Below are 27,080 nucleotides of genomic sequence, written 5' to 3'. Positions count from 1 at the left end.
CCACCCCCGAGGACATCGACACAGCCTGTTCTTGCAATAAAGTATCCGGGGGGGATCAGATCAAAAACTTCAGGCCTCCAGGCTTCCTGTAGAATCCCCATTGACGAGGCCACCGTCGCAGTCGTTGTCGGTGGGACGGTGGATACCAAGTGCGTCAGTGGCAGGGTGGAGGCCGATGACTGGACCGCCGTCGAAGACGGTGGCTTAGCAGGTGGTTTAGGCGGTCCCGCCTTTTCCACACTTGGCCTGCCTTTACTCGACTCTCGACTCGAGGTCGATCTATGGTGATCGCTCGAGGAGGATTTCGGCCTTTCCTTGTCATACTTTTTTGATGAAGATGACGATTTTTTCGACGAGGATTCTCTAGCTGAATGACTCCGAGATGACTCTTTTTACATCGGTCGAGATTTCTTCGCCGGTGGTTCCGACGAGGAAGCGCGGTGTGATGTTTTCGCCAATTGTGTGGAGCCTACCTCCGAAGGGGGGTATGCCCCTGCTCCATCATTCAGCCATGCCACCAGCCGTCGGTTTCGGTCTTTGAGGGTCTTTTGAGAAAACCCTTTGCATATGTCGCAGCTATCAGCCGAATGATGAGGGTGGAGGCAGTATATACAATCCATATGTCCGTCCCCCTCGTAAACTTTTTTCAATCCGCACATCGCGCATGGACGGAACAGCACTTTTCCTGACATGGAGGAAAAGTTTTCTCGAACTCCAACTCCAGTACACAGCCTTGTACAAAATAGTAAGACGACGCGAGGAGATCCCACTACTTTGGAGACGGTTGAAATCTGAAGGGGAGCCGCGGGGACGGGCCTCTTATACTGGGACGGCCTACGGAGCATGCGTAGGCGGGTCCTAAAAGGACGTAGATATGACACAAAAGTGTCGGAAGTTTTCCTATAGGATAAATGTGTACCGAGGGTCCCAGTCTGACGACGTGGAATATTCTAAGCATGTGAATCCATGAAAGATCCAATGCTGGAGAAACACCGTTACGAGAAGCACCAAACAGAGATGGTAATTCAATTCTAAATCCTGCAGGGAAAAATCATTTGTGTCGCTCGTACTCTGGCCTACTGACAATGGTGAAGATAAAATGGGTAAATCCGAATCTATTTGTGCAAGGTACTATCCTGCAATCCAGACAAAAGGAAACAAAGCAACATAAACAACTTTAAGTTATAAACACATACTGGAATCCAGCGATGATATCTTCAACCAACTACATAAACTCAGTAACTTTGTTAATTGATGCATGCATGCATGATCACTTTCACAGATCTGAACTATTCCTGGTTCGGAAATAAGAAACCATTGCGCACTAGATCAAGTCAGATCACAGAGAAAGTAAGTCGAGGACAACTTTGGAAATCAGCATTAGAAATGCGGCATTGCGAAATGCTAAATGGGAATAAAGGAGACATCCCAGCAAACCATATATGGCATTGAAATCAGAGCCATAAAACTCTCGATTACATTTGGACTTCAAAAAATTCTAGGAAGCAAAATCGATCAGTTAAATGTTCTGAAAACAACTAGTAGTGACCACGATATGCTCAAGCTCACATGGCACATTAATTGTGAGCATCCTTCATTAAAACGTAACGGGGTGTTGACGATCAACCAAGGTGCGAACAGGCAAAGGATAAACGATTCCCAGATAAATGGATTAAAAAATATAATCTCGGCAAATTTGACGGCTCCGAACAGTCAAATAAATGATGCCCCTCTGCTTCTGCAATTCAAAGGCAATACCAATACGTCGGCTGCTTTCTCAGAGCGTATACCTCAGAAACACCCAATCCCCCTGTCAAAGGCTTTCTCAGCATCCAACCTGAATAGGGTGGATGGGCCCATGGAATCTTGTGGCCTTTTTAAGCAGATGGCCTACCTTCCTTATAATGTTGAATCAATGTCCCCTAAAAATGACTGACTGATCCAGATGCATATGCATATGCAATGGAAGGATGTCTTCCAAACGGGTGGCCAGGAATTCTGTAAATATGTCAAAATTCAGTAGGGTTTTGGGATTGTATGTGCCGCAAAGTTTACGGGTCATTCCGCCAGCATTGGTAAGAGGTAAACTACTGCTTCTTTCAGAGTTGGAGACTTCCCCACTAGCCCAAAACGGTTAAAATCGACTAGTGGATGTGAAAGTCCCACAAGTGTCTTGTAGGATATGCCAGGCAAGGCATCCAGGCCTGGTGCCTTATTTGGTTTCAGTGAAGCAATGGCCCTCAGGTTCTCCACCTTATATATGAGCTTCAAGCGATGCACATTTATCAACTGAGATCTTTGGGAAGCAAGCTGCTGACAGAGAGCTAGGCTGTTCCTCATCACAAGTTGTGGGGTATATAGATGGAGTACAACTATGTGGATAGCTCAGCCTTGCTTTTTTTCATCCATGTACCCAACTCCCCCCTGAATCCCATATATCCATTATGAATGCCCTCTATATCCTTGCCTTACACAAAGCAGCAAGGACCCAGTCTGGCTTGCTGTCCTTCTCGTTTATATGGATATCTATATCCTGGTTTACTGCGTTCGTGCACAATACATAGTGACATTACACAATGACCCTTTCCCCGCCAGCTCTCGACATTCCCCAGAAGGTCATACTAGTCGAACAGTGATCAGAGATACCCTGGAAGGTATTATTAACATTGTGCAAGGTGGAGGGGTTAACTCGTATATAATCTACTCTCATAGAAATCCTGTGAGGGTGTGAAACAGAGTACTCTCTGACATCAGGCCACCAAAAGTGCCCAGGTTGCCGTACACCTCTAGCAGGTGCGCCTCTAGAACGATCGAGCAATGTAGATGTACGTATAATTCAGGATTCCCCTCCTGACCCGAATTGGAGCTATGTTATGCATTGAAGTTCATGTTGGGGAGCACTCAGGTGACGTCCCCCAGAGTTTTGCATACCTGCATTCCATGTCCAACAAGGATGCCTCTATCTGAAAGTGAACCCACCTATTAAAGAGAATGGCAACTCCTGCTCTCTTCTCCATCACAGACCCCTGGTATTTCATCGGAAAGGATTTGTAGTGAAGTCTCTACTGAGCTGATTTTGCCAAGTGCGTTTCCTGGATAAACGCCACATCTACTTCATGATCTCAGAGCACATTAAACATACAGGATCTTTTATTGGGGAAATGGAGCCCCCATACGTTCAAAGTTAAAAACTTGAAGATGGTAATATATGTACAAATGCATCCTGTTATCTATCGGGTCAACTTGAAAAGGTAACAGTGGCTAAAAGAAATGCCAAAAACCTCTTGTTCGATCCCCTTTGAATCCACCCCGGTTTACTTCCTCCAACAAAGTTTTGAAATACATAGAATGGTGTCAACCTCTCGCCTATTTCATCAGCCCCAGCCCTGCCTGCATCCATTTTTAAAATCAAAAATGTTTTTACCCTTGATCCCTGAAGACTGGCAATACCAATGCAGAAAATCCAGGAACCAGCCAACAGAGCAAAACTGACAAACATACTTTCTCCCCTAGTGGGCTCATGAAATGGCCGTTATGGGCCACTCTGAAGCAACATCAGACAGACGTATATGGAAATCGCGAATGTGCTCATTTTTCATATGAGACACCTCCTTTCTGGCTAAGACCTTGGACAAAGTTACCAGCCTTGTGGACTTCTCTGTCCATGCAGGCTGCGCGGTGGTGGCTTTGGGTTTTTCAAACCCAACAGGAGCATCCATCTTGAATACGTTTCTCTTTTGCAGAATATGAATGTAGTTTCACCAGAATGTCCCCTGGTTTCTCCCCAGGGGTTCCAGGATCCATGGCGTGGATCCATCCTATGAGCCCTGTCATTTCTCCCCTTCCACCCCCCCCCCATCAAATCTTCCTCGCTGCTGAGGAGAGACAGAGGTCTCAAGAAGCCATATTATTTGTTAGACCTCTAGTCCCTTATTTCACAGATTTCATCCACATTTTTCCCCACCGGGAGCTTTTCTGCAGGTCCTCGCCTCACAACTGCATGATTATTGATCGAAGCACCAGAATGTTGTCCTGAACAGCTAGACTTTCCACTAATCTGCAATATCCTTCTAATTTGCCACTTTTCTTTCACCATGTGACTGGATTTCTAAGTGTACATTCTCCAATTATCTCTGCATCTCCTCCCGAAGATACTTGGGATATCCTTGAGGTCGTTGATGCATGCAGCAATGTCGCCCCATGCGCAGACCATCTTCGAGCTGTAGTCGGCTGGTCCCCACCTCCAACAGGTTTACTATTGTTGGCCTTGCTTCTTGGCTGTATTCAAGGTTGTGGATTGTACAAAATTATCCGGAGTGCCCCTTGGTTTGCACCACACATGCCAAAATCCAGGTATCAGTGATGCCTCTTACCAATGTATCAGCGGTCACCTCTGTGTCCACGGGTTAAGGAGTCGCTACTCACTACTTCACCTCGCTGTTCGGCCTGAGGCACGGATTCAGACCCAGTATGTCCTGCACTGCACCAGCGTGGTTCAAACTACACCACTGAAACCCACTGCCGGGCAATCTCACTACTGGGACTTCCCTGCCTCACCACTGGCCAGATGTCTGATGCCTGCTCCTACTTCCGATGTGAACAGGCACCTCTGTGAAGCTCACAGTGGGGACATGGGTCTCAACCACCTGGGCCACTCCAGGCCACCAGCAGCCCCTCACCTCTCCTCTCCCAGGGATCAAGGATAGCGGCAGAGTCTGACATGGACACCGCCACAGGAGTCCCAGGTAGGTCAATTACAGCTCACATCTCTGCCAGGGCCACCATTTTAGTAAATGTCACCGCCTGTCCGACTTCTCTGGTGGGCTGTGGGGGGCAGGGTCCAGGTGCTGCACCCCCATCAGATCTGGCATCTCATCCGGCAGAGGGTGCAGGGTTGTATCCGCTAGTGTGGTTTGCTTTGTCTCCTACAGGAACCCCCCTCCCATTCCCCCAAAAGCAGCAGGCTAGAGCTCTGCAGGGCCACATCCATTCAAGACGCCATCATGACCATGCCTGGATTCTTCTTTTTCTTTATCAGAAGCAGTTCTTGGGAGAACCAGGAGTTACATGGATCTATTAAAATAGGGACAAAAGAAATTCAGGGATACGACCTGGTCAATCACCAAATCTTATGCAGGCACCTCCACTCTGCTGCCCATTTCTCCCAGTCAGCCACGGACTGGATCAAATCCTTTGAGTAATAGATCTATGCAGGTCTTTTCTCAGTCTGCAGCTGTGGATCCCTCCCCAATTCACTGTGACGTCCCTCAGGGTTCTTGCGTGTCACCTACTCTCTATAATGTCTTTACTAAACCTCTCTTTGATGTACTGGACTATCTGGGTGTCTCCTACACAAACTATGCCGATGACACCCAGATACTCATTCCCATTACTGGAGACTACTTAGTTGACACCAAGGCCCTGAATGACGTCTACCTAGTCATCCAAGCCTGGATGGCCCAACACCAGCTTTGCCTCAATGACGATAAGACGAAGCGCCTCATTCGGGGCACTACTCAACGCCTCAGCAAACTTGAGCCATCCTACCAGTCGTTTATCATTGATGGCAACACCATCAAAGTCTCGAAAGATACAAAAACTTTAGGCTTTTACCTTGACGCTACTCTATTACTATCACGACAAAGAAATGCAGTCAGATCAGCCTCTGCATACACCTGCAAACTCATTGCAGCATGCAGGCCATTTCTGACTACTCCCAACAGTGTCACACTAGCCAGAACCCTATTTATGTCTAAGACTGACTATGGTAGTGCCCTCTACTTAGGAGCTAGCCAAGGGAACCTGAATAAATTACAAATCACCCATAATAACGCTATTAGAGCTGCCTTAAACATCCCTCGAAACAACCACATCTCTGAATCCAGAACCAACCTACAGTGGCTACCTGTCAAACAGAGAATGACACTGAAATCACTTGCCCTCACACACAAATGCTTGGCCATCAAGGCCCCCCCATATCTCTGCAGTCGGCGTTCCCGCCATGCGTCTACCGGACCTCAAAGAACTGGCCAAACCTATTGTCTATCGATCCCCAGGTTCAAACTTCAAAAAGTGGGGGGCACAAGCTTCCCTGTCCTTGCCTCCAAGCTATGGAACGCCCTCCCTATCGCCATCAGATCTGAAGACTCGTTTAATGCTTTCAAAACAAAATCATGGCTCTTCAATCAGCATTGAAGCCTGCTATGCACACCACAGCCCTACTAGCTCACCTGTTGTACATTTTGCTTAGTTGCTCTGTAAATTATGTATATTGATATACTTGTTGCTTATTATGTATGTACTTCCGCTTCTTGCCTATAATTATGTGTGCTTATATGCACTGTATGTAACTTTAACCCTGCATAAGTTGCGCCCTGATGCCTCCGGGCCTGACGGTGCGCGCTACAAACAAACAAAATACAAATTTGTCCTTCTGTAAGGTGTTTACCAAAGAAGAATATTTAAGATCAGAAGCAGAAGCATTAGTCAAATCTACTAGGGCAGTTTTTTCACCCAAGGATCTCCCAATGTTTCTGGATGCACCGCAGTGGATTGGGTCGAAAGATAGGCATGGGCCGGATCAAATACATTTGCTGATGTGTCCGAGAAAGCCAAAATGGCAAAAAAGAAGGAAAAGGTACAATTGAGGAAAAAAACAAAAAACAAATCCAATGCACGGGCGGGACCCTAAACTTGTTGAAACAATGAAACATCCTTTAGCCCAATAGCTGCAGAGCTTGCATGCAGGATAACGCCCAGAAGCATCAGAGCTTTGGATTTCATGGACAGTTAAACAAGAAGACCAACTCGTAGGTTTGAAAAAGAACTGTGCTCAGCTGGTCAATATACGAGGAAGAAATACTTGGTCACTCTGGGTGAGAAGGACCGTCGAGTTTAACCTGAACAAGCGGGCTGGAGAGCCAAACTTTTGACCTCAGCCCACTAATCAACAATTTTGGAATTAGCGAGTAGAAGATTTTTTTACAAAGGGAGTCCCTTCATCACCAAGCCCAGATTCAGTCAAAAAATGCTGCATGTACATTATTTAAGGTAATAAGATCAGCAATCTATGGCCAAAATGTAGATGCTCAACTAACATTTAAGAGTAGAAGACAAAAGGTGGAACATGTGACGCTAGACTGGCATACCCCTGCCATAAAACAGGGAATCATGTGGTGGCGCAGCACAAATATTCAGTTCCTTTGAACCCGTTAAAAGGTATAAGAATGGAAAAATCCAAATGCAGCAAGGATTGAATGTTAATTTATATAAAATGGTCATGGGATCCCCCTCGCCCCCCCCTGCGCTGAGAGTCTTGCCTTAAGTGAGCCTTTAGCACACCTGGTGCGATCCTGGCACATTATGGAAATATATTTCCCCAACAAAGATCAGAAGGTCAGTGCAAAGAGTCCTTGCCTGGGATTCAAAAACACAAAAAAGGAAAAACCTTGCCTTCACTAAAGACGTGAACAAGACCCACGACATTTCCCAAGTCGATCAGAAAACAGTCTTAAATTCAACATGCACAGAAAATCAATGTATTTTACTTATAAATTGCATGGGATGGTGGCAGAGTGCTGCAGAAAATTCTGTAGATGAAACCATTTGGTAGGTCCACATAGCTCGTCACTTGAACCCAATAGCCCTTAATCTCATCAAACACTGAAGAGTGAACCTCGGCAGCAGGGGGCTCTAGGCTAGACTTCTACAATGCCATGCACTTGAGTTTAGCAGACAAGTCGATCAGTCTCTTCGGGACAATCAATGTTATAATTTATCACTCATCGCGTTACTGCCACTAGGCAAAAAAGTCACATCCGCGCAGGTCTCAAAAAAAAAAAAAAACCTTCAATGGCTTCCAGTTTAAGTTAGAGGTGATCTACTGAGGTGGCAGAGTGTGGGGTAATATATCTAAGGACAACATCCATCCGTTATCAACCAAGTGAGTGACCGGGCTGGTCCATGAACTGAATCAATGGTATGGAAAGTCAGAAAAAATAAAAAAGGGTCAGATAGGGCAGCCACTGCCCAGGCATGCCATATCACAGCAAAGGCGACAGTGTGCTACCAAAACACCTTCGATACAGATATCACCAGCCACAACCCTCCCCACAATACTTCTATCACTAATGTGCGGATGTTGCATTTTATAAAAATCGTACAAAACGCTTCCTTCCTTCATGCGCGCACTGCTAAAAGGATTTTTAACAAGTCCCTTCAGCACTTAGTTTAAATAATATATCTTTGCAGTGTTGGGTGACATGTGATGCAGAGGTTTTACAAGTGCCCTTTCAAACTGCAAGCGACTTAAAGGAAACCCAAGGAGACTGAAGCGGTAAATACCAACAATACATTTTATTCTAGTGCAGCCAGAGGTTTCTCTTAAAGATGGGCCACCTGCCGGAGAAGACCAGAGCAAAGTACCTTATTTTGAGGGCTGTTGTCCTTCTTTGTGTCTTCTAATACACGGATGAACTGAATGTACTGAGGGTTCGTCCATCGGCCTAGACCTGAAACAGAAAATAAAAGGAAAACCAGTGGCCATCATTCTACAGGAACCAAACAACACAAAGAACTTCCCGCTCAACCCTTTTAGAGGCCATTCAAGAGTGGTGCCAGTGAACATCAGCTTCACCTCCTAGGACATTCCTCCAAAGGAGGAGAGAGTAATCAGTAGTCCACTCCCTTCCCCCATGGGTATCAGATCTGCACCCCCTGCCTGATTGAGAACAAGGATTGACTGGCACAGGGATAGAATTCCGTTCTCACTCCAGATGTACCCTTCGGTGGGAACTAAGTTAACATGAGGGCTAAACTCCTCATATCCCCTAGAGAGTATGGAAGCTACTTAGGTTCAGAGTAAAGCAGATATTTATTGGTTCTGAAGAACTGTGGGACCCTATAAACCTTACCCCTGAGACACGCCACACCAGCCAGCACAAGTAGCAACGTCCCTGCATACTGTGACAAGGGCACCACTCTTGCCATGCTCAGATAACCTGGAAGGAGAGAAGGCAGACAATGAACAAAGCACCATTCAAAGACACACATTAAAGATGCATGGCCTTTCTAGACACCAGAGTAGCTGGACAGAAGCGGACACAGAGTTTAAGGAGGGGGTGGGGGGGGAGTAGCTATAGTGCTACTTCAGTGGAGACCCCACACAGCTCTGCCAGCACACCCTCAATACCAACATTAAGCATGCTGCCATTTCAGAACTCGTTCACCAGCAGATCAACCAATGCAGCTCAGTCCCGTCATGCATTACTTACTGCGGTCTTGTACACACACAGCTCTGCCAGTGTGTCACTACTCTGAAATGCAGGATTTCTGCAATTCTACTGATGGCACCATGATGCAGCTCTGATCACGCACGTCAATTTGAACAGGTCGCTCTCCCTGCTTACACACAGCACAGGGCAATCACTCACCTCTCCCAATGCCCTTCAATTCTGACCTGCAGCATCTTTAATACAGAACCATACACACCTCTGATAAATCCTCATATCTAGCCTGTGGTACTGCTGAAATGCAAGTACACAAACCTTGTTATGCTGTGCAGTAATGATCCCTACACATCTTCCAAATGCTTGTAAATCTTGGCCTGTAGCATTCCAGTAATAGGAGCCCATCCACAGCTGCCAATGCACAACCATTATGACACCCCCAGCCCCACTATTCCAGTACTGGGATATACACATACGTCTTTGTTCCTTCACTGCAATGCTGATCTTCACCCAGATACCCCCAGGACCGGCCTTGGCCTTGGAATCACACACATCACACATGCGACACCACATCCAACCACACGCATGACACCACATGCAACCCCACCTCTGCCAAAGCATCTCCATTCTAAGGTGCTGCCCCACTGCTGTTCGTCATTGTCTTTCATGCGGCATAGTGCAGCCCAACAGAACTGGCAGTTCTGCTGCTGCCTTGGAGGTATGAATGGCACTTCTCTACGCCCTTCATCAATGCTTCTGTAGTGCCGAAATCATGCTGAAAATCTTATGCTGCTGGAACACATGAAGCTCTTTGGTTGACCCATCATGCAATGGAGCTCTTCTTGTGTGACTTGTGCACTTCTACGTCATGCCATCAGTATCCCTTGTGGATATGCTTAGCTTAAGCCATCAACACAAAAGGAGTCTCTTGATCGGACATTTGTAGCCATTAGCCTGGGCGATGTCAAGTTGGGTTGCATGCTTTGAGATATTCAGGTTTTTGCCTGAGTTAGCTGAGCAGTTTCATGTAAGATTTGCCAAAAGGGGAGTGGATAGGGGAAGAAGCGGTTGATCCAAGACTACCCCTGGCTACAATTTTGGGAAGGGGAAGGAACCCTTGCGCCAGTGGACTCTGAATTAGATAAAACACTTACAAATTCTCATCGATGGTGGGGAGGGAGTAGAAGATTCCCCGGTCAGCTTGCCGGGCACCTTGAGGCTTTCATGCGATTTATAAATAGAGGTTCCCTACCTTTCCTGTAGAGGTAGAAGACGGCGAGAGGAGAGGAGTAGTAAGATATGGACCAGAGCACCGACACCTACAACAATGCAAAAGGGTCAACAATTAGTCATTTCAGGCACAATCCTCAAGCACAGGAAGCAAGATTTGTGACAAGAAACCATACTTTATGAACATGAGTAAATCCCCATATAGCGTCATGCTTTTCTGAGATACTGAGATATTTCATGGAACTCAGACTGCTCTTCGCTCGTGGTAAATCCGCCTCCTCGTCTTTTCCATGCATTTGTATTTTGGCCTTCAGACTCCCACCTGTGGCCGGGAGGCATCGGAATTGTACATAGAATTCTGTAATAGTCTTGTTCATTACTAAGCTCATCCTGGAACACGATCCATTAGATGGTCAGCAATTCACGGAACACTCGTCGCCATTCAACAAAAATCATTAGGTCTAATCTTGTGCTCAGCAAACTGGACTACTGCGCAAACCTACTTCATGTTCTAGCACTCTACTTTAATGCGCCCAACTTTGTAACAAGCACCCTTCCAACATTCCCCTTCTTCACTATGGTAACCAGTTTTTCAAAATTAAAACCCATGAGAGACTCAGCCCGTTCCACCCCTCCTACCTCCCCCACCAGAAAAGTAGGACTAAATTCTGACAGGGACTGCCAAGGACTATACTTTAGTAGTGGGAAAACAGGGCTGTGGTTCATTCCAGGCATTTTCGCTGGACTTATAGCAGTTTTGTGCGCTACATTCTGATTGGGGGGGTGGGTCATGGCGGAAATGTGCTGTGCTGCACCCCTACTCCATGCAGTCGCGGGCGCCTTTTTTCTTTCTTTTTTCCAGCGCAGAGCATGGGTTTGGGGCGGCCGACTCTGGCCGGATCCCGAGATCCGACTACACATCTGGTGCTGGATCTCGGATCCAGCGAGAGCCGGCCTAATCGCCAGCGCTACTTATAGCTGTGATTCTACGGACACTAAACACAAAGGAGGTTTCGCTCCGATTGATATTGCAGGCCGGTCTGTGACACTTTCCCCGAGCAGTCTCCGTGGCACAATCCGTTAGTGCTACGGCTGTTAACCAAAAAGGTTGCTGGTTCAAGGCCACCCCATGTTGATTTGTAAAATGCACATTGCAACCCATTTCTTATATACGAGATTGTGCTCATCCCTGTCGGCAGCCACTGAAGACCTCCTCCCCAAAACGGGAACAGGATTTCAATACATTTTTTTTAAACTAGGGACAGGAGAGGCAGAGCAGAAACTTCCAACAGTCCTGGCAAAACCAGGATGCCTGACCAACTTATTCTTCACCTTTACCAACAGTAACCATGCAATAAAAGAAAAGTCCTCTTCATATTCCTAGTTCTAGTCAATTCATCCACACATGTTCTTGGCTCCCACTACCTCGCTGACTGCATATCACTGTACTTACCCTCTTTAACTTGTTCTTTTACAACCTCTGCCTTTTCCATCTTTTGCTCCATTTCCCTACTTGCCCCACTCCACTCACTGAAATGCACCTCCCTTGCCACCAAAACAATCTCTTCAGTGCAACTCAAACTCCACCTTCTAGCAAAGGAAGGAGGGTTCCACCACCCAAACCCTTCCCGCCTCCAATCTGGACTCATAGCCCAACCCACTTCTGCTGCACTCTGCCCTCGGGAGCACGGCCATTGATGAAAGACATATCGCCTGACTTCCCTGGGTCTGGGAGACTCGCTCACCTCCCAGTACAGGCCGTTCAGTCAAGCAGTGCCCTCATGTAAAGGCATCTTACGCCAGGATGCCTCTGTTCCCTGTCACCGTCTACTCTGAAGTCATTTCCGGTTGAAATGTTCCCCCATGGTCACGACTGCACCGCTTCTTGTATGTGTCGCGCAAGGGAAGCCCGCTTTTTATTTTATTTATAAATAGGCCCAACCCAGCCTCTCATGCTTTACATCACTTACAATCTTTCTACAGTAAAACTCAATTATCGAATCAAAAGGTTAAGACAGTTAATGAAAATCAATCTCTCTCCTAACATCTAAAACCCTTGCAACTTTTAATACATATATTTTTTTTTAAAACATTTTTTTGGTTTAAATTCAAACCTTTAAAATATGACACAAGACAAAACAACATTTAACATCTTAATATTGTCGTTGATCCTATTATTATGCCCCTGATATCTTCGTCCCATCTGCGCCTCCAAGAGTAGACTGAGGACCTCTCACCAAAGTGTTTATCTCATTGTTCAGTCAGCCCTTATTTTACTTTCAATTCAACGAGTTGGGATCAGTCACTTGATAATTGATATAGTGTCATAATATAATTTACGCTTGCAATTGACGGCATTTAACCACAGCCAGGTTTAGGGCCAGCTGCTGTTTGCCCAATCTCTTCCTTTGCCACATTTCAGAATTTCAAAATATAGTGCGTTATGGACAAATAGGAAAGAAAATGTAGGAAAGTTGCTGACAGGTTTTCGCAATCTATATATAAAAGGTCTTAGTCTTTCTTGAACATTTTGCTTACATATTCATGAAGTTTTTCTTTGTGGAATTCCAAGCTTACAACTCAGCACTTTCCAAGTTCCTAGTTTATTCTAAATGGAATAAAAATACCTGTACACTATATATACAGCATTATTTGACGGGCACTTATGTTTAAAACATTTTTTTTAACAGTACTATGGGTCGAGCAGCGGGGACCACACTGGATTTCATATGTACATCAGAAGGTTTCTGTAACGGACTCTGTGCGGCGGGGTGGAGTGTCTGCCAGTACTGGTCAGAAAGGCACATCCTCCGTTTTTGGGCTTTCTGAGGGCAGTTCAGGGGTCAATGGTTCCGAATCTTCAGGCACACTGGTATCTACAAGGCTTACCGTGTGCAGTGAGACCCCCCCACCAGTCATTTGCTGCCAAACCCTTTCGTCTGCCAACCGTACAGTATCATTACGGCGCCCTCAGAGGGGCACCGAGATCTGTGGTTGGCTCCCTACAGGTATCTTCTGCCATGGGGTTGAACAAGCTCCTGGTGAATAACCCAACATGCAGTAATGGTACTGCAGGTCCATCCTTTGGAAGTCGGCAACTGGTCTGGCATCCTAAAATAACACTCGCTTACTGCCTGGAATAGCTGCTGCTCACGCACATTCCAGACTCACCCCAGAAAACCAAGGCAACAAGATGCGATTCCAGGAACGGTATCAGACCAGACCCATTGACACGGGTGTCAGTTGCTTTCAAGAGGAGACATCGAGATAAGCCTGAGCCAAAGTGTCACCTACTAACAATTTCCCTTTCTGCATACACCTCTCAAACTCCAAACCAAACACAACCAAAACCTACAGCACAACAAACCGCACAAACCTCACTACATTGCAACAACAAAAGAAAAACACACATAACCTTGCACAACAGTACACGACGACCCACCGGGCTGAGGCCGCCAACAGCACATCACTGCTCTCTTGCACTTTTCCTGCTTCCTCTCACTAACTCAACCTCCCCCTCCTCTTTCAGAGCCGCCAGAGCGCCAGGGGACCACTCCGGTGGTGATAGTGCGCTGTACAAATGTCCTTTAACATTAACCACCTCAAGGATTTCAAGCAAAGTTTCACAGCTCAGCACTTTAGCAGAGTAAGGAATCTTGCATGGGGAGGGCATGCTCCCAGAGCATTCTTACAAATGGTTACATCTGAGGTTGTAACCATAAACCTTCAATTGAGGCAGGCTAAGAGCAACAGCTAAAGCAGAATTGGTTCATGGTTGTGCATGGGAGGATACGGAGCTTGCATTGGGGATTTTTGTATTTTTTCCAGCAGGATAACAGAGGTGAAGCGGAGCGCCTGCTAGAGGTTGGTGGCGTGGACCAGTGGCAGTGGTGGACAAGGGGAAAGCGCTCGAGTTGTGGTCTTGTATAAGAATCAATGACTGTTCAGAGACAGAGGTCATGATCTGACCAATGGTGTGAGATTGGGTTCAAGGAGAGCATGTACACAATTTACTAAATCAACAGACTACTTCTTTAGTAGTAGAGAAGCAGATCTCCAACTCTCAATGTTTTCCTCATGAGACTTGTTCTGCCGAGACTGGTTTCTTAATGAGAAGGTAGTGCAGCCCCACGAGATCTGTTGGCTCTGGGCTAGGCATAGGAATCCTTGAGACCAGCCTGGCAGGCATTGCAATCCCGAGGGATTCCTGCAGATTTGCATCATAGCAACAGCAGGTCACAAAAGGGGATAAGAGAGTCAGCCAGGTGCAGACACCTGCCTGATACCAAGGAAAACAAGCTTGCCGTCTGCCCAATGTGAGTACGGTGGTTCCATCTTTTGACATGTAAGTCACTTATTCTGCACATCATTCCTCATCACAACTGGGCCAAATTACAGCCATCGAGAATCATTTCTGCTTCCAAGCCCCGTGATCGGGCTAGAACGCCGACGTAAGACACAGCACAGTGCCCTCCACGTTTATGGACCGCGTTATAAATTCAATAGGTTTTCACTACAGCCGTAGCTACCATCCCTAATACTATATAGGTCCAGTGCCACCATAAACTGGAAATTGCCCTCTGTGTCAAAGTGTCAAAGTCTTAGCCTGATCACTACAGGAGAGTATTAAGCAGCTAGAAGCATAAGGGGACAGTATCAGGTTTTGTGTTTGGAACGAAATAGCTGCATAAAAAGAACATGTATGCACATTCATGATTCAAGGAGGTGGTTTGATTCACCCAATCCAGACAAGGGATCTATGTACCAGTTTGGCCAACAATCCTCAGAGCGGTCCCTGCTAGTAGATCCACCTTCATTCCCTCTGAGCCAAGATGCTCTGGGCACACGTGCTTAATAATCCCACCCTTCACTGAAGGGAAGAGAACGCCCCAGACAAATCCACTGTTTCACTCTACTTAATGTTGGCAGACTCAAGTGCACACTCCTCTGACAACACTCCTTGTTCCAGCCAAGGCAGCACGTCAGGCATTCACTTCATGGTCCGGGTTTATGAAGCCTCATCTCTAAAGAGAGATGCCCTCACACAACTACATGGGAAGCAGTCTGCAGCAGGTTTATGGGGCAAACTAATGGATTTCCACTTAAGCAATAATCCCGCGCTCTGACGGCTTCACCGGCTGGTAACTGCCCGGGACCAAGTTACAGGCCCCAGCGAAGCAAGGGCCTTGAACTCGGGCCCTGGTGGCGTTACTGGGCTGGTGAAGCCCACAGGATTATTGCTATTAGCACCCCGAGTCAAACCCTGGAGGTGCTAATGGCAATAGAAAATAAAAAATGGTGCTGCTTCCTTCGCAGTAGCGGCCGGGGAGAATCAGGCTTGCCATGCAAATGGAAGGCGGTGCTCTGCTCCGAGCACAGCCTCCATTTCCATGGCTTACCAGGAAGCCAAGCTACCGGAGCACAGGGGGCTCAGGGACCATGCGGAGGAACCCATTTAAGGTAAGTTGGTGGGGTTGAGGGGTGGGAGGCAGGGGAGGAAGAATAGTTGCTCTGAACCTGGGCTTGCATCAGTAGTTTCAGCATGGGTTTGAGGCAACCCGATGGCTCCCACACCCGCCGAGGGTACTAATGAAATATACAAACCACAGAACCTGCATTTAATTTTACAGACAGACACACTAAAATAGGCGAAAATACATACCTGCAAATTGTATGATCGCAAATGATTCTTTTGAGTAAAACTAAGAATGGCGTAAATGTTGACAACGAATCAAAACAATTATAGGACAAAAGCATGCGTTATATTTACAGCTATAGGTTTAGCAAGTACGCCCATAACCACTTAAATGATCGACTCATCTGCAGAAATATAAAAACAGTCAGAGACTTAATGTACCTCATAGTACGAGAAAACCACTTCTGAAGAACAAAGAAACTAGAATGTTTCGCTGTACCCCCGCCGCAGCCTCAAATCTCCCCACACCCTTTACCTTCAGAGAAGTGACCATCCCCGAAGTCATACGAATCGTAAAGAACCTTAAACCCTTACACTATGCAAAGGCGATAACATCATCAAGGACTGTGCTGCATCTTTAGCACCTTTCTTTACAGCCTTTATTAATGCTTCACTTACCTCGGGCACCGTGCCCTCTTCCCTTAAAGGATAGTTCCGAGACTTTTTTTTTAATTGTCCCTACGGTTCGGCCATGTGTTTTTAAGCATAAATCGGTAGATCGTAGAAAACCTTCCTATGGACCTTACCCGACTTTTCGTCCATTAACGCACTCGAAATCAGCCGCCATTTTGTGATAATCCTATCATTTCCCCCCATCGACCTGGCTCACCTGCGTTTGCGGCACTAAATCAAATCCCCCGCCCCTGAAACAGACTTTATCAAAACATTCATACTCCCCGCCTCTCTCCGTGACGTGACTGTGCTGCGTAGGCAAACGCGCCCAGGCGTCTTCTACGCGACTCTACACAGAACCCGGAAACCAACACAGATCAGCTCACAACAGAGCGCGCCAGAATTCGGAATATGAAACTGTACTTTTAAATCAAACAGCAACACGGTACATTTGGTAAAGTACATTTATTGGACATCAAATGTTTAGAGAATATTCAGCGATTTGCATTTTTCTTTGCTCTCGATCCAAAATAGTTCGTCTTGAGGCAAGCGATGTTCGTGTGCAGCACACAGGGTGTTGGTTTACGATAAAATAAGCTCTTCGGTCGCACTGATAATCGCATGGCTGTTCCAACAACGAGGCACTAGGCCACCACAACGGTATGTATGTTGCATCTAGCCATTAGTACCGCGTAAGGGCATACTTGTACTTGGCGATCGTCCCATAAAATGGACAGGGTGGTAACGTTGTTCACGCGGAGAAGCAACTGGCGGTTATAAAAGCCATCCGCCGGTGTCTGGTACTCGTGACACGGACAATAATGAAGGATGTACCGGTTTTAAAAACATAAAAAATGAAATTAGTCTCACCATCAGATCTTTATTAAAATTATTCATTTTATATATTAGGTCGGGAAATTATTTCATAGCTAGGACAGTGCGTCATTTCCAGTAACCCACCCCCTCTCCTCCGCCTTTTTCAGAGCTGCCTGAGCGCCAGTGGACCACTTTGTCACTGATATGATATAATATGGCATTTGCAACGCGCCTATACACAAGTGTTTCAAGGCGTGGCGAGGCAGGGAGGGGGGGGGAACAAGGAGAAGAAGTGCAGGGGTAGGGAGAAGGTAAAAGTGCAAGGGGAAGGGGAGGGGGGAAGTGGAGTACAAGGTAAGTAGCATAAAATAATAAATACATAGGGCCAGCTGGTGGCGAGTGCAAGGTAAGTGCAGAACAAGTGCTGGGAAGGGGGGGCTGTAGGATACTGAGACAGTCCCCCAGTGCAGGGGTTGACAGGGAGGCAGTGCAGGTGGAGAGTGGAAGGGCCCAGGACCGAGGTCGCAGACAGTGGACCAGTTGTAGCAGGGGAGAGGGAGAGAGAAAGCAGAAGCAAAGAGGAAGGTTTTGAGGTGCTTCCGTAAAAGGAGATGGTTCTCCTCATGATAGTGCGCGGTACAAAACAATATGCCACATAGAACGAACAAGTACAACTTAACCCGTCTTTAAAGCTACTGTACAGTAATTAAATTGCGGTATAAACTCATCTAAAGAGTTACTTAATATTTGCATTTTCCATTGTGTCTGTGCGTAGGGCAGCCCCGAAATACCACTCCTTCTATGCCGACGTTATTTCTTCTAATGAACGAACATTAAATGGCTATCGTTTCTGAAATTTTATTCATTATCGTTTCTTACGTTATTGCACCACACCCTCAAAAAGAAGTCTTTTGGGATGGTCCCGGCCTGTCAAGGTCAAATAACAATAGAACCTTATACTGAGTCGTGGGCCATTCCGGCACCCGAGCAAAAAATCAAAGCAGCTGACCTTCACTTTGAACGAGCACACATTCCTAGTTAGCTACATTCAGTGTAAGGCCATCTCACAGGACTTGAAATTTACACTCCATCTTTGCATTTTGTCTGCGTGCTTTGCAGCCCCAGAGAACCATAAATACGGAGACATTCTATATTTTTTGAAAAATGATTTATATTACTGTTTGGTTCAATTTAATGCGCAAATGAACAAGGTTGGATAGACACATTGCATGTACACTGAGCAATCACTTTTATTTACACAATACATAGCTACACATATTCAATGGGCCTGCGACATGAGGAGACTCGAGAGAACAGACAATCAAATTACAATCATTTAAACCGTGATGTGTATTTCTCAATGAGCTCTGCTTTAGGTGGACATGGAACAGAGGCAATGTTGGGTGGCAATGCAGTTGTCCCCTGCACAGTTTCGTTCACAACTCCGTGTATGTGCCTATCTAGGACATCAACAATAAGTCTCTCAATAAACTCATATTGCATATCCTCAAACACTGGTTTGATCACCCATTGTTTACTTCTTTTAGTGAAGGCCTTATTGTAGCGAAGCGTCCCTAAAGTTCCGGTCGTCCTACTTTGTTGACGGCCAACATTATGGTTATGTGCCAAGACCGCTAGAAGAGTCCGATTTATCATGCCCTCCATGCCAAAATGCAATCGTTTTGGCCTGTACTTTAGGCACATATTGTGGAACACCTCCAAATCTCCTGTGTGGCAGAATTCCGTGAGTCCCCTCAAATCTCTTGTTATAGTTTTATCAAATACAATCTTTTCAATGACTTTGTGAGTGGGTGATGAAGGAATCAACCACTTCTTCTTCCGTGCCTTCTCTGTGGACAAATGGCCATGTTCACAATTGTGGAAATGTTGGTTCGTGGTCCAGCGGTGAACGTTGCTACAGTGTAGCATTACTGACCGCCATTTTTCCAGTAGAATTTCCAACGACCCTTCACATGTTTTTGAGCTCCACCAAAGATGGTTGCTGATTGACTTGGACCACTGTGAAATACCTTGCATATCTTTTTTTTTACCTGCAGCCGACATTTTTTTATTGATTGTTTTTGCAAGATGCCATACGTCAAATTGGTGATTTATATTTTTGTACTCTTCTCTCATTGTCTTGGCAATTGAAACGTGTCTGTCCGTGGCTATCAGGTCGATCACCATTCCCCGCGATTGTAGTTCTTGCAATGATGCTACAAAGCCAACTTTCTCGATGGCCACTGAGGATGTACTTTGTGACACCTGCACGACCACCGAACTCACAATTTTCTTACTTTCCATGTCCTGAAAGTGGTAGGTGCAGTACTTGGCTGAAAATCCTGGGCTGTCGCACTGTCCATCACCGGCTAGCCTGAACCGTTTGCCCGCGAATGTACTTTCAATAGACATTTTTTCCATTCTCCAAGCTTTGCTAATGGCTGGAAATAGATAATAGGTTTGGTATTTGTAGAACTGAGTTTTCGCAATGAAATGGATTCCCACAAACTGAAAGAAATACTCTAACTTTTTAAAACTTGAACCACTAAAAAGTGCGGCCGCTGCACAAAGTAGATTGCCTGCTGGCAGTTGCCCCAGCATGGGTTGTGCAGACCATGAGAACGGATGATATTGTGTACAGGTGGCATGTATTTTAAGGTTAGTGCCTCGAATTACACGAGTCACATTAATCAATGGCTCCCCACATACTTCCCCACCAACCGAATGCCCACATTTCAGCATAATAATAATATCAATCAAACAACTATCAAATACAATGAATTTGGCCTCTTTCCTTATACTGTCACTCTGCATCCCAGCTGGTTCGGCCTGTAACGTTGAGGACATGTCACTCACATTAAAGGTACAATCTCTGATATCGTCTTCCGCTATGTTCAGTGATATTGATGGCGTTTCATTGTCGTCCATTACATTCTCTTCCATTGCAACATCTGTTCCTTCTCCGGCGATGGGAGAATAAAACAATTTCTTCAACTTTCTCGCGGTCTTAGTTTTTGCGGGTGTGGATTCTGTGAATTGTTCTCCGACTGCATCCGAACTACCAGGAGCACATTCACTATCAATGGCTGGTGGTGGTATAGCTCCGTTGTCAATCACTTCATATTCTTCCCATTGGCACGATGCATCTCCAGTCTCAAGTCCCTGCCAAAAGGTTTGACAAGCAACATCTCTCGTTCGCTTCACTGTCTGTGTAGATGTAGTTCATACACCCACTCGCAACTAGAGGACAGATTGGAAAAGGGATGTTCAGTTTAAACACAACTTACAGTATTGAACTATTAACAGTGAAAAACAACATAATATAGTGACCAGGACACTAACCTTCTTTTGCTTTCTTTTCTTTGAAACTTTCTTGCCTCGAACTTCAACATCTTGCTCCGACTCGTGTGTGCATGTCTCCACTTCCTCTTGCGCTGCAACGACTATATTTTCATGATAAGCACATCCATCACGCACTGACGCTCCATCGACTCCCTGAAACATAGAACTTTCATTAGTATGTATAATAATATTGAAAACACAAAATGTACTTGGGGACCAATACCCACGTACATCTCAATAGCAAAACACGAATGAACGCATTGTGTAGAACATTCAAACGACAATTATTCACGCATTGTTGATCTACTTAGATGGAACTGTCAAGATCCATACCTCGGGCTCCGCATAGACTTCCATTGATGATATTATTGAAGATGACGCTTCAGCAACTCCCTGAAACACAGTAATTGCATTAGTATGGTTTTCTATTTTGTTAAAAAGAACATAAACTTTGTGCAGGCGTCAACGGCTCATCTAAATAGACCTTTACAAATGATCAGTTGTCTAAAATAAATAATGGATATCTAAATATGATTCGATTTGCTCGATCGTAGGAAGTGTCACCACCCAGAGATCTGCATCCACTACTAGGGGTGATGTTCTTGTAGAAGAAGCTCCGTCATCTCCCTGAAACATAGCACTTGCGTTAATAAAGAAGGAAGTATAGTGGATGTAATCACGTCATATGATCTCGCTTGATCGAACTGTCAGTATCCATACCTCGAAATGCATAAGAACATCAAGGGACGCTGTAACTGCGGTGCACACTTCTGCAAGTTGTTGCGCCGACCCGTAACTGCATGCTCCCCCTTCTTCTTGGACTAATGCTCCATCGACTCCCTGAAACATAGGACTTTCATTAGTAATGAACACAGTATTGAAAAAAGAAGACACATAGGAGGGCGACGACAGAAGGACATATCAATGGCTAAAAATGAAAGAAACATTGTGTGTAACAATCACGCTACAAGAATGCAAGATCTGATGATCTCCATCGATGGAACTGTCCGGAAACGTACCTCGAGCATCTGAGTGACATCAACGGTTGTCGTCAATGCGTTGGACTCCTCAGCATCTCCCTGAAAGACAGTACTTGCATTATTTTGGATAACAATAATTATAACTGAAAACAAAGACTAGAGGACGAGTACTAGGGTGTACCATTAGGTAAAATAATTACACGATAAATTAAAACTATTGATTTACATGCCTAAAACAAGTCAGTGGCAGAATAGCTAAGTAAGATTACCCGATAGGCGCTTGAAGTGGCTGATGACTGCAATAACGACACCGATGGAGAATCTTCCGCCTTCATATTGAGTGGATACATAAATGGGGAAATTATTGTTAGCTAATGCTACACACTACCGCAAGGCCGAGAGCTAAATCCGTAAACTTGACTCACCAGTGGAGGGATGTGGACGAATAGAGTGGGAATAGCGGTTGAGAGCAATTTTCGCCTCGCTCGCGGTGTTTTCTTCTTTATTAGCAATGATGTGGAGTACATGTCTGAGCTAAAGTGCCTGCTGCAGATGCGGTATCGATCACCCCTCTTGTCCGCAAAGACTTCTAGGACTCTACTTTCAAGCTCAGACGGTGGATATCCGCAATATCGGACCCATTCTCTTATCTGATCTATTGTCTTAGGGAAAACATGCATTATAGTACCTTCAGATTTATTATGGGTCTTCGAAGGGCAACCGCCAATGGAACAGGCAGGCATTGTGGAAAGTTCTGAAAAGTAAAGATCAACAATTCTCAATGAATACCAATGTGTTAAAAAATTAAATGACACATAAAAAGGTCCAATGCAAGGTTCGTTTTGGTTCTTGGAACTATACACGTTATTCACATGCGGATAAGTATTTGAATAACTTTAAAAAAATAGAAAAATAATTTGACTAAACTCAGAACATGTGACTAGTTCCTTGCATGTACTGTCTTGAACGAAAAGAAAACATGGATGCAATTTGATGACTACTAGCAAATAGATATAAATTAAAAAATTGGACGCAAAATGATTATGGTACATGGCCTTACCTTGACGAACAAACAGTTAGATGCAGGGATCAGAGTAGTTTCTTGTCGTAGAATAGGGAGCAGTTCACAGGTTGCAAACTGACAAGTTTGCTCGAAGTGGTCACGGAAGTTCACAGAGACGAAGAGCAGATAACCAGCACCTTCACGGGTTGACTAGCAAAGCGCAAAGAAGTTCTCATTCGAAATATGAAGTGGGTTATAAAGAATTCGAAACAGGGGTGTGTTTGTGAATGAATGACGTGTATATGTCGTGGCATTATGCGGTTTGCAGGGGGGCGGCCAGCGTGAGGGAGGATGCTTGGCAGGAGACACGGGGTCTGGAGGTAGACATGGGAACAACAACCCATGCTCTATAGACCACTTTGAAGTGTACATGGTCTTTGGCACCTCTTGGCCTTTATCGCTCCCTGACAGCTCCACTTGCCAGCGCAAGTACCCCGGTGCGAACTGCCTTTGATAGGGCGGGGGGTGGATTGGGGCGGTGGTCGTGCAGACTAGACACAGGAAGACTCGTGAATGGAGACACACTTATGTGGATTGAAGGTGGGCGGCCAGCGTGAGGGAGGTTGCTTGGCAGGAGACACGGGGTCTGGAGGTAGACATGGGAACAACAACCCATGCTCTATAGACCACTTTGAAGTGTACATTGTCTTTGGCACCTCTTGGCCTTTATCGCTCCCCGACAGCTCCACTTGCCAGCGCAAGTACCCCGGTGCGAACTGCCTTTGATAGGGCGGGGGGTGGATTGGGGCGGTGGTCGTGCAGACAAGACTCGTTTGCCGCAGGGCCTCACCAAGGAGAGGCCATCTAACTGCATGTAAGAGGCAGGCTGCAGGATCTAGTACATGGAAGGCAGGGGGGTGAGTTTATAAATACCTCACCCTCCCAGGAGAATAAATGGGTGCAGTTCACCCTGGAGACCCTGGATGCCTAGGCAGTTAGTCAGCCTGTACCCGGTGCCCAAAAGGATGATTTATTATGATCAACCATATTGATTATTTACCTATAACCATGTTTTGTATCAATAAAATCCAACGGCCTTTTATTGCCAACGCTTGAACAAAGTGGTGTGGTAAGTATTTTTGGGGGAGGAGGCAAGGCCGGGAGGCTTGATGCCAACCCGCAAAATAACATATGTATGTCTGCTGCATATGGGTTCAACGGTTATGTGGATTGAAGGTGGGCGGCCAGCGTGAGGGAGGATGCTGGCCGGAGACATGTGGTGTGACAAGACAAGGCACTGGAAGACTATTCAATGGAGACACACTAGATTCATTTAAAAAATCAAAACAACCATTGTTAAAATATATGTTGGGTTTTATTTTAGATCTTAATTTCAATTGAACATAAATAATAAACATTACACATTGTAAAGTTCCGGTTGCAGCACATCCAGGGAAAATCCGCGGTATTGTCCACTGTCGCTGGGGAAATGTTGTCTAATGGCAAGTACCGCACAGGCAGGTATTATCTCCGAACGCGGTGTCCGAGCCTCCCTTGAAGCCACCAAGTGAAGCAACGATAGGCCACCAGCCTGTACCACCTGTGAAAAAGAAAGATTCAATGGAACCAATTTACATGCGTTCGAATGATATGTAGATGTAATTTTATATGTGGGAGACGACCATGAAATAGTAGTGGCAACACTGACATCACAACCAGAGTATACTTACTCGTTACTCAGATTACGCGGACGAACAGTGCCGCGAAGTTCGTGCATAAGCACCATCATCATCCTCAACACGGTTCGTGAGAGGCAGGCTTCCCTGAACTCTGGCAGCTCGGTGATGCATTGCGGACTTGGCTCGCCTTCCGAAATGTAGGCCAAGCACCCGGAATTTTCACGGCAGCAGCAGTTCTCCTCCTCAGTTGGCATTAGCTCGCACAGATTGCACGTGCACCAGGTGGAGACGCCGTCCATGCGACATGGTCCAGGCTCTTCATCCGTTGACTGGTCCTCCCAACTGCCGTCCGAATCCCCATCGTTTCCGCGTGCTTGCCTTTCCAGTAGTTCCTCCTCGGTGTACTCGGGCTCGTACATATACGGCATTATTGTAGCCATTGTGTGGTAAAGAAAGTAAAATAATTTACAGAGATGGTACAGGTGTTCACAAGGCCTAGAAGCGGCGAAGGTAGCTGACCAGAGCACAGAAACGAGTCACAGAATACTCAAAGTAACATAGAGAGAGGAATGGAATCGAAAATCTGCTGCTGTGTGTTGTGAAACGGTGTGTTTATACTTATTGAGGAAAGAGGCGTCCTGCCATTTCCATGGCGACACTTCATTAGCTGAGGCACAGCGATTGTTGACACGAAACGTGCTTTGGCGTTGGGAAATGGGCGGTACGCGTCTGCTGATGTCAGGCTCAGGGGCGGGGGATTTGATTTAGTGCCGCAAACGCAGGTGAGCCAGGTCGATGGGGGGAAATGATAGGATTATCACAAAATGGCGGCTGATTTCGAGTGCGTTAATGGACGAAAAGTCGGGTAAGGTCCATAGGAAAGTTTTCTACGATCTACCGATTTATGCTTAAAAACACATGGCCGAACCGTAGGGACAATAAAAAAAAAGACCCGGAACTATCCTTTAAGGAAGCGTGGGTTCGTCCACTGCTAAAAAAGCCGACACTTGACCCAGACTCCCCCAACAATTACACACCTATCACCACTGTGCCATTCCTTCTGAAAATTCTTGATAAAGCGGCTTACCTACAGATACAAGCCTATCTGGAATCGCACAACATCCTGGGCACGAGGCAATCTGGGTTTCGCCCACGGCATGGCACAGAATCAGCCTTGCTAGATTTAAAAAGTCAGCTCCTAGAAAACATGGACAATGGTAAAGCTGCGCTTCTCCTGCTCCTAGACCTATCAGCAGCGTTCGACTTGGTCGATCACAAAATGCTAGGAAACCACCTCATTAACTCTGCCCACTTCTCCCACGAAGCCACCACACGGATAATTTCCTTCCTAGAGGGCCATGCCATGAGGGTCTTCTCAGACCAGGCATCAGCCGCTCCCTCTCCCATGAGCTCTGGAGTGCCTCAAGGATCATGCACCTCGCCAACCCTCTACAACCTCTTCACCCTACCATTATTTAATGACTTGGAACGTCTCGGCATAACGTTCACCAATTATGCCGATGACACACAAATCCTTCTCCCTCTATTTGGTGACTACAAGAAAGACCTCCGAACACTACAACAGACCTATGCAATCATCCAGGCTTGGATGGCGGCAAACGGCCTATGCCTTAACGGGGATAAAACGGAACTCCTAATTGTAGGCCCCAAGGAAACCTTTAAAAAACATGACACCAAATACAGCAATTTCAGCATCGAAAACACTGTCATCCCAGTCTCGACTGCAGTAAAAACACTTGGGGTCTTTCTTGACCCCACCCTCTCCATGAATAGACAAGTTAGCTACATCTCCTCATCAGCAGCTCACACCACTAAAATCATCAATGCGGTAAAACCCTACCTCTCCGCCAAGAACTGTTTCAACATTGCCAGAACCACCACAGGAGCCAAACTGGAGTACTGCAATGTCCTCCTACTAGGTACGTCTGCCAAGAACATAAACAGGGTACAAATTGCAAAAAATATTGCGCTCCGAGCTGCTCTCAGTATCCCCAGGAGAGAGCCCACAAAGAACGCATATTGTTCAAAGCGCTTACTCTCCCAATCAGCGCCCTGGGACCTAGCAGATCGAATACACCCTGCACAATCACTCAAACCCAAGCGAGAACTCTACTCTGACCAACTTGCGCGGTCCTTGTCTTTAACAGAGCCAAAGCCGGCGGTACCAGCTTTGAAGTATTGGCACCAAAATCTTGGAACTTACAACCTCCCAAACTCAGGAAAGAAACATCACTCCTAGCCTTTAGAAAGGCTCTGAAAACCACTATTCAAATAACTGTTTGTTCCACTGTAGTCAAGGAACTATTGACTAATCTGTATGACCCTGTACTGAGAACTGTACACTGTTTTTGCCTGCATCCAAGTGAATATACTGTAGCTGCGCCACGATGCCCTAGGGCAGCTGCGCGCTTTATAAATGGAAATAAATACCTGTAAATCTGCGCATGTTCTGAAGTGCAAACAAACCACGAGCAAAAAAAAAAGAAATCACTGAATACAGACAGCAATAATGGGATGAGAAATGAGACTGGACAATACAGAACCACCAAACAGGAAGCCCAAAGGCCCAAACCTGCGGAGCATGGGAACTAGCGGAACTCTACTACGCTGCCGACATGCAAAGATATTCAGGGACCTAATTTAACCACCGTTGTAAGGTACATCAAAGAGGCGACTAGAAGTGTACCCTCCCGG

At 46.0% G+C, this 27,080-nt stretch overlaps 1 protein-coding gene across 1 annotated transcript in view; it reads right to left on the bottom strand.

Annotated features, from left to right (window-relative positions):
• Positions 1 to 27,080, bottom strand: part of ABHD16A (abhydrolase domain containing 16A, phospholipase) — a 307,026-nt gene that overhangs the window by 243,733 nt on the left and 36,213 nt on the right. Inside the window, exons 3-5 of the mRNA XM_069635119.1 lie at positions 10,480 to 10,546; positions 8,913 to 8,999; positions 8,425 to 8,510 (exon numbers count right to left, since the gene is read on the bottom strand). Of these exons, the coding sequence (XP_069491220.1) occupies positions 8,425 to 8,510; positions 8,913 to 8,999; positions 10,480 to 10,546 (240 nt within the window). The remainder of the gene's footprint in view (positions 1 to 8,424; positions 8,511 to 8,912; positions 9,000 to 10,479; positions 10,547 to 27,080) is intronic.

The sequence above is a fragment of the Ambystoma mexicanum genome, chromosome 13 (genome assembly GCF_040938575.1).
Source record: "Ambystoma mexicanum isolate Mex_15411 chromosome 13, UKY_AmexF1_1, whole genome shotgun sequence".
In the NCBI taxonomy this organism is placed as follows: Eukaryota; Metazoa; Chordata; class Amphibia; order Caudata; family Ambystomatidae; genus Ambystoma; species Ambystoma mexicanum.
This window is presented reverse-complemented; position numbering and strand designations above follow the sequence as displayed.